This window comes from Aethina tumida, chromosome 4 (genome assembly GCF_024364675.1).
Source record: "Aethina tumida isolate Nest 87 chromosome 4, icAetTumi1.1, whole genome shotgun sequence".
Taxonomy (NCBI): domain Eukaryota; kingdom Metazoa; phylum Arthropoda; class Insecta; order Coleoptera; family Nitidulidae; genus Aethina; species Aethina tumida.
Window position 1 is genome coordinate 13,507,575 of NC_065438.1, and position 13,252 is coordinate 13,520,826.

Consider the following 13,252-nt stretch of genomic DNA (forward strand, 5'->3'; position numbering starts at 1 on the left):
AATCGACGGTATGTTATTATTACTTAACACGTTGCGTGGATCACGCCCCGAAACAGCTGAGATAACGATGTTAGCAAATTTATGTAATTTTTAGAAATGTGGTAGTATAATTTAATAAGCATAAATTGAGTTGGTGATGCGTGCGTATTGCTTAAATTAGTTCTTGTAATGCGTAAATTACTGTTTTTATTTAATTATCATGTTGATTTAAGCATAAATTTATTGTAAAATTTAAATAAAATATTATTCAATTTTTTTGGAATTTAAAAAATGGTGGATGCGTAAGTGTTTTTCTTAAATATTCCATAAATGACTAAAAAATAAAAGCCTAATTAAACTTAAATGATGATTTATGCTACTTAAATTTATAACAAAAATATACAGTGGTGGAAAAAAGTATGAAGTATTTTCATAAATTGGGTTTTTATCCCTAATAATGCCTAAACACTTTTCACTTCAATTTAGGAAAAGAGTAGTTGAAATTTTTGTTAAAATATGTTAAGTAGTGATAGAAGCCAAAGATTGCACCACAAAATATTGCAAAATTTGACTCATTGTTAATTTTTTATGAATTTTAATAAATAGTTTTAATAGTTTTTTCCAGACCAAATTGATGTTTTATTAAAAAAAGGAAAAACCAATGAATGTAATGATCATTGTGATTAATGGACCGATCTTGCAGTAAATCAGATTTGCAACAGAATAAAGAAAACATTAAGTAATATTGTGTCAAGTAAATAAATAATCCATATTTTTTTCCGCTACTGTAAATTGATAAAATCTAATTATATTTATGTACAGTCGTGTCCAAGATACTATTACTCTTATATTATAGTTGACATCAATTGTTTGTTGAAAACAGTCATTTCTTTTGCCTTTCTTCTCAGCCTCTCTTGTAACGAGATGTAAAAAATCACTTTTACTTTCACTTGCTGCGGACAGGTAGCTAAAACACATGCACAAACTTACGAAATTAACATTTTACCCGTTACTTTTAAAACCATTCGAAGTTAAATTAAAAACAAACATTAGCAACGTTTCGTCGACATGTAAATATTAATTTTGTAAATTTGTAAACCATTGTTACACCTAAAAAAATGAAAACAAAATTTACATTTCCTTGTAGAGTTAACCTTCATCCATCACGATTTAAAAACCTGTGCCCCCATCCAAGACGACAGTATTGCACCAAGTAAAACAGCACCGAGACATTTAATTTTTTTTTTTTAATTAACAAATCAACTGAAAAAAAAATGTTACGTTCGAACGAATACGAATACTGCTAGATGTGCATTAGCGTCTTTATAAGTTAATATCACTAATTTGAGAGAAAGTCGGTATCCTTAAGTCTTTGGCAGGTTCATTTGACAACCGCAAGTCTAATAGTAAACGTGCATAGATATTTTAGCGGATTTTTGTTTTTGAAGTTGCGGAAAAAATGTTGCGTTTTTGTGTTTTAGGAGCGTTTTTCGGTGCGGTTTTCGGGTTGAAAGACGGAGAAGTTCGTAAGTAATTATTTTTGCATTTAATATAAATCAGTTTACTGGTAATTGGTAAACGTTTTTGTAAGTACTGTTATTAGCATTAATTGCTGAACACAATTGCAGGTTATAAGATTATATAATAATATAAATTGCTCGGAGTTTGTTGATTCAAATCAATTATATAAGAGCGTTGCCGAAACTTACACATATTGGTGCTTACCGGATAATTGCATCATTGTGAACTGGTTTGAGATGGAATATTTTTAAATTTTTAACTGTCAAAATAGATAATTATTTTACATTTATACATATATTTACATGTATTTATCTTTATAATCTTAAGATTTTAATTTTAATTATATTATTAATTAAATGTATGAGAATCTCATTCATTTAAATATCTCACCCTATTTTATATTGTTTTGGTATGTAAATTTGAATTAGATTAGATTACAAGTATTCTGCAAAATTGAGATGAGTTTTAAAGGTTTAATTACACCAAAAATGTATTCTAAAAATTTAAATTATAATAACTATTATGCAAATCTTTCAGGAGTTTTGAATGTTCAATTATTTATTTATTTATTATTGTTTTATTTATATTTATTATATAAAAACAATAATTTTATATCATTTTAATTAAAACTATAATAAAGAATTATTATCTAAACCTTCCGTAAGTTTTAAGTGTTCAGTTATATCCAAAAATATATTCTTAAAATTCTCAATCTATTCAAGTTTAATCAAATTTCAAAAACCAATCTGGTGCAATTTTATTACTTATATTTATAATATTAAAATATCAAATTTATATCATATTGATTATATTCATAAATATTTTATTAGATTAAATATTCTATTTTATTTTGTAATATAAATATATATTAAATTATAACATTATTATAATTAAAGTATTATAAATTAATTTAAATTATAATAAATAACTATTCTGCAAAATTGAGATGAGTTTTAAAGGTTCAATTACACCAAAAACTAAAAATTTTAATTTATTGCAATTCTATTTATATTTAATTGTCTTAAAATATTAATTTTATTTTAATATTTTATTAAATTAAACACATATTTTATTTTGTTTTGTAATGTAAATAAATATTAAATTAACAGATTAACTATAATAAAATTATTATAAATTAATTTAAATTATAATATTTATTATGCAAACCTTTCAGGAGTTTTAAATGTTCAATTATTTATTATTTTATTATATGAGACTTATTAAATTAAAAATCTCACCATAGTTTATTTTGTTTTGTAATGTAAATAAATATAAAATTAAAATATTAATTATAATAAAGGTATTATAAATTAATTTAAGTTATAATAAACAACCATTATGCAAAATTACGATTAAAAGTTAAATTACATAAATTCTAAAAATTTTATTCTATTGACATTTTATTTAACTTTAATTATCTTAAAATATTAATTTCATATCATATTATTAATTAAAATGAATGGGAATATTATTAAATTAAATATCTCACTCTATTTGATTGTGTTTTGAAATCTAAACCTACCTTAAATCATGATAACAATAAAAGGGTCATAAATTAATTTAAATTTTATTAAACAAATAATATGCAAACATTCCATGAGTTTTTCAATGGACAATTATATAAAAAATGTCTCTGTAAGATATTCAATGTAAAGGCAATTTAAATATATGAGAATCTTCCCCTAATTTGTTATGTTTTGTAATAGAAATAAATATTAAAATAAAATATTGATTATAATAAAAGTGATATAAAGTAAATTAAATTATAATAAACAATGACTATGAAAATTTATCATGAACTGTAAAGGTGTAATTACACCAAAAATATATTCTGTCCATTTTCAAATGCGATTTTCATTGTTTTAAATTTTTTATTTTATTTAATATTATTTTTTTCAAACACATAATTAACAATTCAGTTTTCAATATACTTCAATTTTTATAATCTGAACTTTAACTATATTGAATATTATTGTATATTAAAATTATTATATATAATAATATTTAATAATAATAATAATAATAATAATAATAATAATAAAACTTTAATTTTTTAAAAGGTAATTTAAATTAGAGTAAACAACTATTTTGCAAAGCAATTATGAAATATCTCTTGGTCAATAAAATTAATCAAGTTAATGTATAATTTACTTGATTTGCTGCAATGTGAACATGCAAGCCTCTGATTACTGGATTTTGAAATCGGCAAGTAACCTTAATTCACTCAAATTAAACTGCTTCAGTACAAACACAAACATAACAATACGTTCTATTAATAAACATTTAAAATTGTTATTTTCGTACGGCTTACATAATTTACGCAAAGCGATTTCTTCTCTAAATTTTTTGTTAGTCAAGTTATTAAATAATTAAGATTCATGTCGGTTTATATAATTCATTTCATAACTTTCACTGAAGTGCAATTGAAAAATCATCAATGGAAAGAAAGTTCGAGGCATTGACTCCGAGCGTAAGGATAAAATCCGGAGAGGCGTATCAATTAGCTGCAAAAACTTCACTTTCTGATCGAACGTTAGTTTTTATATTATATCAACATTGAGAAATCAGTGCCGTTATTGACTTTTTGCTTGTGTTAATTTTATGACCAATTAAACTGCGAAATTGTTGCTTAATCTTATTATAAAAATTTGCAAATGTGTATAAGTTAATTTGTTTAGAATTAATTGGTTTATATGGCTGTGCGTATAAAGTAATTCGCAGACGTTAATTATTTCGAAATTCCATTGAATTTCGTTTAATTAACGTTATTAATATTGGTTTAATATTTATTAACTCAATATATATGATAGATAAAAACGTCAAGATAATGTATATTTTATGACCCTGCTTTATATACCTACAATTAGCCATAAAACAGAAGTTATAATACAATCCAACTCTTTCGTAATTTATCTAATCAATATTTATTATCATGTTTTTGATAGAAAAAATTATACATTTTGGCACATTTTTTATATACCAATATTATATTGTTATATTATCAGTTATACGAATTAATTGTCTTATTCTTATCGTTTCAACTGTTTACTCAAGATCATTGTCAAGAAATTACACAATACTTTCACCAAAGACGAATTCCACGCGTTATCTGAGTTGCCTATATTCAATTTGCAGCACCGTACGTCAAGCAATGCTACGAGGGGGATCCACAGGTGATCGAATGTTTCAAATCAGCCTTGTTACATTTACGGCCTTATCTTAAGACTGGAATTCCTGAAATCGAACTGCCATCAGTCGAACCGTTCCTCATGGACGAACTGAGTTTGTCACTTACCACCGGACCAAATGGTTACAAAGTATCTCTTAAGGACATTGATATTTATGGTGCAAGTAACTTCACCGTCCAAAAGATTAAGTGAGTTTGTAAAGTAATGCTAGCTTTAATTTAATTTTAAATTTGCAGACTAAGTGAAGATGGCAAGCCCTTCGAAGCGAAGATTAACATCCCACTGTTGAGTATCAATTCTAGATATACCAGTAGTGGTGTTTTGATCATACTTCCGGCAAGTGGAAATGGCACATTTAATGGACAATTTGGTAACCAATAATTAAATCATTCACTAGGTTATAATCAAATGGATTTGTATGAACGACCCAGTAAAAATTACTTGTCATCATAACTACGATGATAAGGGAAATTAGTCAATAACAATGAAATGATGTACAATTATTGCATATAAATTTCTTCATTTGTGCAATTTACCGATTATGCCTTTTTTATTTATTAGATGATCTAAGTGCGTACGTCAAAGGCAAAGTCAGCGTACACACTAAGGACAATTTGGAATACCTACACGTAGACGCCTTAAACGTGGACGTAACAGTAAGAAATGCAAGGATGGCGGTTAAGAATATTTATAAGAACAATAAAATATTAAGTAAGTCTATCTACGTGCAAATTTTCACACTTTTCCTTAAACCACAATGACTTGACTATTCAAACATTTTTTTGTAGCTCAAGCCATAAATCTGTTCCTTCGTGATAACGGAATGGAGGTGTTCAAAGTGATGTTGCCCCAGCTAAGAAAAAAATTATCTGGCCTCTTCATGAGCATCTCGAATCAACTTCTAACTCACGTACCGCTTCACACGTTCTACGTGCCACTGAGCAAGCAAGGGAATGCGTCAGTAGTATGATTATGTTAATAAAATATTATTTTAGAATTATATACATAAAGTTACCATTAGAATGTTAATTCGCCTTATTCTTGCTAGTGAGGGATGTTTTCAACAAAACAGTTATGTATGTGATTTAGATAAAGTGATTTGTACCAAATTAAGCAATGACATTGTATTATATGTATATGTGTATATTATTAAAGTTACATTAAATTTTGTGTTTTATTTGTCTTACAAGAAGTTGTCGTAACTGTTCTCGAAATTAAGGATATAAATTTGTTCAACAATAGAATACATTTATTTTTATTTCTTTGAAGAATACATTTATGATGATGATACGAGGAAATGGTTAAATTCTACCTCAACACCACAATGTAATTAATACTTATTATTAAATTCAACTCATGTTAGCAAATTTCTCTTTTTATGTTTCCATGTATTGAAATAAATATTAATAATGTAACGAGGAGAAAATGCTCAAATAGAGTATTAAATAAAAATAATGTTGAAAATATTTGAATATAGTTAATTTTTTTAATAACACAAACTGTAACCACTAAAACGAGTTACAATCATCCTGTTCAATAAGATAAATACCATAAAATTTAAGATTTAACATTTCAGCAAAGAATTCAGATAATACGAAAAATGATTGACTTATTTATCAGTAAACTTTTAGACTGAATGACTGAATTATAATTTTTCTTACAGTTTCTCTTCCACCAATAATTAACTAACTATATTAAAAAACCCGTTAGTGAATAATCGATTTAAATATCTGTAGTTGTTCAGGTTTATAGGTCGACGTTTGTCGGAATTATTTCTTGACGTTTCGCTACCATCTTCAGAGGTCTCATTTGGTTCTTGTCACTTTGATATCTGATTGACAACTAAATTTACAGAGAGTATTGAAAGACCATAAAGTAAAAAATTGCTATAATTTTTTCCATTGAAAAATTAAAAAGTAAGCAATTTTTAAATAATAACTAGAAGAACAATAAACATTATAGGCATCTAATTCAAGTACTACAGCTCACATTTTTACATATTTTAATAAGTTGCTATACTTATGGCCACCACCATATAATTATAAATATGTGATATTTTTATGAGTTTATTTTGATTTGGGTAAAAAATAAATAATTGTAGAAAAAATTAGTATAATTATTTTAAATATGATATAAAGTAATTTGATTGCATTTCCTAATTAACATTAAATAGTAATATGTGTTATTTCTTTAGGCATCACTGTACTTAAATAAGAAACACAAAGGACGTTCAATAAAAATTTAAAATTCATATCAGACACAAATTAATCTTGTAGGTCTTTATGTTACTAGTAAAACCTGTTTTCACCACAAAGTAAATTTCTTCTCCATCAACCTAGCACAACCTAGAGTAAGTTGGAACCACCAAATTATTTGAACGCAGTGATTCAAACATAATTGACCAACTAAAATTGGTCATCAATTATATAAAATTGCTTTTTTTTACTCCACAGTCATTTACTGCTTATTAGATATTTTAATACCACTTTCTACGACCAACAGCAACATATGATGATGTATCGTCTAATTTCTGAGAGCTGAATCGAAACGCATGAATTATGATAATTATTTAATTCACATGACAGACGTGTTATAACCATCATCCCTTTCATCGGTGTCAAAGTCGAAAGAGAACGGGTGAAATTCATTTTTTTTCCAGTCGGACGCCCAAGTGAGCTCTCCCCACCGCAGCAAGTTCAGTGTCATGGTCAATTTATGGCACTGCAGGAGGTCACGACACTCGAGTTCTTCATCCAGATGCCGAACGGCATTGGAACACAACAGTAACAACCGAGTCTTAGTTTTTAAGCTTTAAGGTAGTTTGTAGTTGGGAAGTTTGTGGTGTCACTTAGTCAATATGTACAAATACGTAGCGGTCTTTCTGGTCCTGGTGCATTGTTCGCTATCGGATTATCGTAAGTATAGCTTTTATTATATTTGTTTTATCAAAATTAACTTTTTAAGATCAATTTACTTCATAAATTTTACACTTTTATGGTAACTAAAGAAAAAAACTAAAAAATAAGAATAATATCTACAAAATTTCATTAAAAATTAATAATATTTGATAACGTAATATTTTTTAGTTTGTAATATACGAATAAAAAAATATTTATATAAATTATTAATTTAATTTGTCAGTATTTTTAAGATTAATTAAATCTAATAAAATCATGATTCAATTTTATAAACAATATATTAAATACTTTTTTATTTTTAAAATATAGAGAAAATATTTTAATGATATTTTATATTAAAAAAAATTGAAAGTTACACTAAAAATTATGATTATAATATTTTTTAATATTATTTGGAATTATGAATAAAAAATACACATATTCTAAATATGTTTTAAAATTTAAATAAAATGTCGTTCATGCTTTAAATACGTTTATAATTTTAAAATATACTTGAAATGTTTTAATAATATCAATATTTTACACAAAAAAAATTAAATTACATATTAAAAACTATTTATATAATATTTTATAATATAAGGATAAAAAATTTATATTTATATTTTTAATTTGATTTTTAAATATTTCTTAATTAAACTGTTTTAATTAAAATTAACAATATTATGATTTAAAAAATTACACATTCAGTGCAATAAATAAAATATTTTACTAAATATAGTATAAAATAATTTTAAAATTTAATTCAAATTAATGAGAAAGGTGAAATTATACGTTGAAGTAGGTGTTATATTTTTAAAACTTAATTAACTCAGTAATAATAAAAGAACATAATAATGTTTTTCATTCTTTAAATACATTTTTATTTTTAAAATATATTTAAAATATATTATTAATATCAATATGTTTCATTATATATTTAAAAAACATGTATTTATATTTTTTATTTAATTTTTCACTATTTTTTAATATTAATTAAACTCTATAAATTAAAACACACAATATTATGATTCAAAAAATTACACATTCAGTACAATAAATAAAATATTTCAATAATTATAATATAAAATCATTTTAAAATTCAAATAAAATTAAGGTAAAAGGTGTATTTTTAAACATAATTAACTAAGTAACAATAATAAACATTGCCTAATAATCTCTTTCATTCTTTAAATACATTTTTATTTTTAACATATTTTAATATTATGAATATTTTATATAAAAAAGAATTTAAACTACATACTAAAAATTATGTTTTTTTAACTTTTTAATTTAGAACTGAAAGAAATTTAGAATTCAAAAAATTATACATAGAGTACAATAAATAAAATATTTTAATAATTGTAATATAAATTTATCTTAAATAATGAAAAACTAAAGTAATAATAAAAACATTGTTAAATAATATCTTTCATGCTTTAAATACGATTTTATTTTTAATATAGTTAAAATGTTTTTTATAATATTAAATACATTTAAAAAAGAAGAATTTTAAATACATACTAAAAATATTGTTTTTATACAAATTATTATATATTTATTATTATCATATTTATAGATAATATTAAATTAAAAACAAAATACACACTAAAAATAATTAAATATAAATAATTTTAGTCACTCCACAATGTAGTTATTTATTTCATTTTTAAATTTCGTAACAGTACAAGTTAAGAATGTCAAATACTCTCACTTTGTAATAAATTGAAAAAATTGAAATTGCACTTCCTCCTAACGCGTTTGTCCTAAAATAATATACACTTACAACCAATTATTTCGTTTTCACTTTTGTCTGTGATCTGTAATATGTATAATTAATGAAAAATACTGCGGGAGGAAACTCATTATAGAAGTGCCAGTGCTTTAATATTACCAAATGCTTTCTTTTTGAAAGTAGAAATTAAATTTGATTTTTAGACTTATCAAAACAAACAGTTTTTTTACTTTCACCACACGTGAACTTTGCTCATTAATTGTCGTTCACACTTCTGTCAGTAATAAGGGAATTCCATGGAATAAATATTTGACACAACTTATGAGAAGTTTCGTCGGTGTGTTTTCTAGTGGACTTTGATCCACAGCTGATTGAAACAATCGTCAACACCTTTCTTCAATTATTTATAATCTATTGTACTGTTATGCACAGTTGCCAAACCATTTTAACGTTTATAGTAAGTTAAGGATTGTGTGGAGACTTCAATGGTCGGTCAGACGTGAATCCTCACCCTTTAATCTTAATTATTTATTATCATGAATTTAACGAGTGTTGTTAATTTTTACTATAATTAACTTGGCATTATATATAGAACATTAATGCGTCTTTTTTCCTCCAGCAGATTTATGGAATCATTAAAATTTTTAACTGTAAATTTAGCCCCAAATGAACGTAAAATTAAATGGTAGTAAGTACAGTTCAACGAACTGAAACGGTAAACTGGCATTTTGACTTTTAATGGGTTAATGGAGTGGTAAATTGGCAACAATGGTACATTGATTGGTGCATTACCAAAGCAGTTTACCGTGATGTTATTGACACTTTTCCTTATGACCTATATAATTCTCGTTTAAATACGAAATTAATACTATTATAAATTTTTTAAACGGATTTTTTAATAAACGAAGGGCGACCTTATATATTTTTATCTACCTGGATTTATCAAAGACATATATGTTTCAGGAAAATTTATTGAGGTAAAAATAATGTTCAAGGAAACTTCGATAGTTTATATAGTTTCTTAGAAACTTGATTATCCTATAAAATTAATTTAAAAGTGAATTTAATATATAATTTAATAAATTAAAGATTTATTTTTTAAAATGTTAATTTATAAATAGAAAAGATTTTAAAATTTGAAATAAATTAAAAAATTACATTTTCATCTATTGTAATTTTATATAAAACAAAAGTTAATTATAATATTATTTATAAATGCAATAAAAATTTAATATTTATCAAGATTTTTTGTAATTATTAATAAAAAGAAATATTGTTGTATTTATTAATAAGGTTTTAATTCTATTTACATTGTTTCTTCTCTCTTCTTCTTCTTCATTCTTCTGTTTATTTTAATAAATTGAATTTTTAATTTTAATTTATAAATTTATGAAATATTACAACATAAAATTAATTGCAAAATTACTTTTTTATTTATTTTAATTTTTACTTAAAATAAAATTAAACAAATATTAATCACAAGGTTATTTATAAAATAAATAAATAAAAATAAAAATTTTCTAAATAAGCGAATTTTATTAAAAAGTTTATTTTTAAGTTTAAATAATAATAATGAGATGAAATTTAATTTTTTTATGTATTTTTAAATTTTAAGTAATAAAGTAATAATAAAATATCATTGCTTAATATTGTTTTTCATGCTGTAAATTCTTTTTTATTCTTAAAATATAATTAAAATGTTTTAATAATGTTAATATTTTATATTAAAAAAATAAAATACAAACTGAACATTATGGATATAATAATTTTTAATTATGAATGAAAAAAATGTATATTTATATCTTTAATTTATTAAATTTTATCAATTGAAATTTACTATATTATGAATCAAAAATTACACACGATAAAAAAAAATAAAATATTTTAGCAATTTTAAAGTAAATTTTGTTTAAAATTTAAATAATATTAAGGAGAAAATGTTAAATTTATTTTATATTTTGTATTTTGAAAATTTAATTAATTAAGTAGTAATAAAAAATCATTGGTATATTTATATTTTTAATAATTAATTATTTAATAATAATTGAGCATTATTAATTGAAATTAACAATATTATAATTCAAAAAATTATACATATGGAATAATAAATAAAATATTTTGATAATTATAATATAAATTTATTTTAAAATTTAATAATATTAAGGGGAAAAGTAAAAATATATTTTTAGGTATGTATTGTATATTTAAAATTTAATTACAAAAAAAATGTTTATCTATTATTTATTTGTTTAAAATTATTAATAAGAATTTTTATTTATGTTTATGAAAAAGTAAAGTTTTAATTCAGTTTAAATTATTTCTAAAACTGGTACTTATTTTTTAATTTTAATAAATAAATAAATAAACTTTTAAAATATAAAATAAATTGTAAAATCACATTTTAATTTGAATTAAAATAAAATTAAAAAAAAAGTTAATTATAGGATTATTTATAAACTAAAATAAATAAAAATAAAAATTTTATAAATAATATATAAATAAATAGTTTAATAAATTTCTTAAGCTTTTGAATTTCCATTTTTTCTTTAGAATAATTAATTAATTCATTATAATTAATAATTTCAGCAACATATTTCATAAAACAATGTCAAAAGCACGACGAGAACGTGAACCAATGTCTGAAGCAGTCGGCGAATTTCTTGGTGTCCAACATGCGTCAAGGCATCCCAGAAATTGGGATAACGGAACCCGAGCCAATAGTGATCGACGAGATCCAGTTAGCTTTGGGAAGTGGACCGGATGGATACAGGGCCGTATTCAAGAACATCAGGGCCTTCGGCGTCAGCAACGTCACCGTCACTAACGTTAGGTAATTTTATCTGATACAATTCCTCACGGAAATTAAACGATTAACTTGTTGATTTTAGGTCAGACATTGACACAAACCAATTCCAAATAACTATGTACATTCCAAAGATTTCCGCCAGGGCTCAGTATGAATCGTCTGGGGTGTTGATCTTGGTTCAAGCTTCCGGAGGTGGAGACTATTGGGGAGAATATGGTAATATCTGGTCATTCTCTTAGATTACAATTTTCTAAATCTTAACTTCCAGAGGGTGTGAAAGTCAAAGTTTACTTCAAAGCCCAACCAATAAATGTTGGTGGAAGAACTTACCTAAGACTGCAACAACTGAAAATGGATTTCAGCGTAAAAGAAATCAGTATGGGTGTTGAAAACGTCCATAACGGAAATAGTGTTTTACGTAAGTCTTCTAGGTAATACTGTGTAAGTTAGTTGAAACATTCGTATATTACAGAAGCTGCTTTGAATCTGTTCATCAACTCCAACGGCCAAGAGTTGCTGAAAGAAATGAAACCAGCGCTTAAGAAGAAGCTGATAACATTGATGAAGAACTTTGTCGATAATTTGTTTGAAAAGATCCCTTACGACGCGTGGATCGTATGAAGTACCTAATTTATATTAGATTCGTTAAGAATTTTTGATTTCACAAAGATGTATTTAAGTATTTATTAAGTTATTAATAAAATGTATTAATAGTTTTTTAGTAATATATTTTATCCCCATTTTATCTACTACACAGTAATTATTAACAATGACATTGATTTAAAATAAATGAATAACGTTTAGAGAAATTTAAGTAAACATATAATCATCAATATTTTGGCAAAACAATTATTCGACCTTTAGATATATTTTGTTGCCAAAGGGTACTACATATTTAGCTGAATCAGTTAATCACATGTTTTTATTAAAATAAATAAATACTATGTTCAAAAAATATAGGATGGTACCTTAAATGACTTTCTAAAATTTGCATTTAATAAATATTAATTTAATTTTAAGTATATATTAGTACAACAAATCAGTATTATAATGTAATCAATATTTTGGTAAAACAATAAAAAAACAATCTCATCGCGCTTCATAGAAAAATTCAAATATATTTTGTTGA

At 23.9% G+C, this 13,252-nt stretch overlaps 2 protein-coding genes across 2 annotated transcripts; both read left to right on the forward strand.

The window, feature by feature from the left end:
* The first annotated feature begins 1,230 nt into the window (after nt 1-1,230).
* On the forward strand, nt 1,231-5,847 carry LOC109595994 (uncharacterized). The gene is made up of 5 exons (XM_020011444.2): nt 1,231-1,505; nt 4,636-4,876; nt 4,925-5,058; nt 5,250-5,399; nt 5,477-5,847. Exons 1-5 carry the CDS (start codon nt 1,439-1,441, stop codon nt 5,656-5,658), a joined length of 774 nt encoding a protein of 257 aa, XP_019867003.1. The 5' UTR covers nt 1,231-1,438; the 3' UTR covers nt 5,659-5,847.
* Nucleotides 5,848-7,463: 1,616 nt separating this feature from the next.
* Nucleotides 7,464-12,839, forward strand: LOC109596001 (protein takeout). The gene is made up of 5 exons (XM_020011451.2): nt 7,464-7,603; nt 11,904-12,147; nt 12,206-12,339; nt 12,392-12,541; nt 12,596-12,839. The coding sequence occupies exons 1-5, from the start codon at nt 7,546-7,548 to the stop codon at nt 12,742-12,744; spliced, it is 735 nt and encodes a 244-aa protein (XP_019867010.1). The 5' UTR covers nt 7,464-7,545; the 3' UTR covers nt 12,745-12,839.
* The last annotated feature ends 413 nt before the right edge of the window (nt 12,840-13,252 follow it).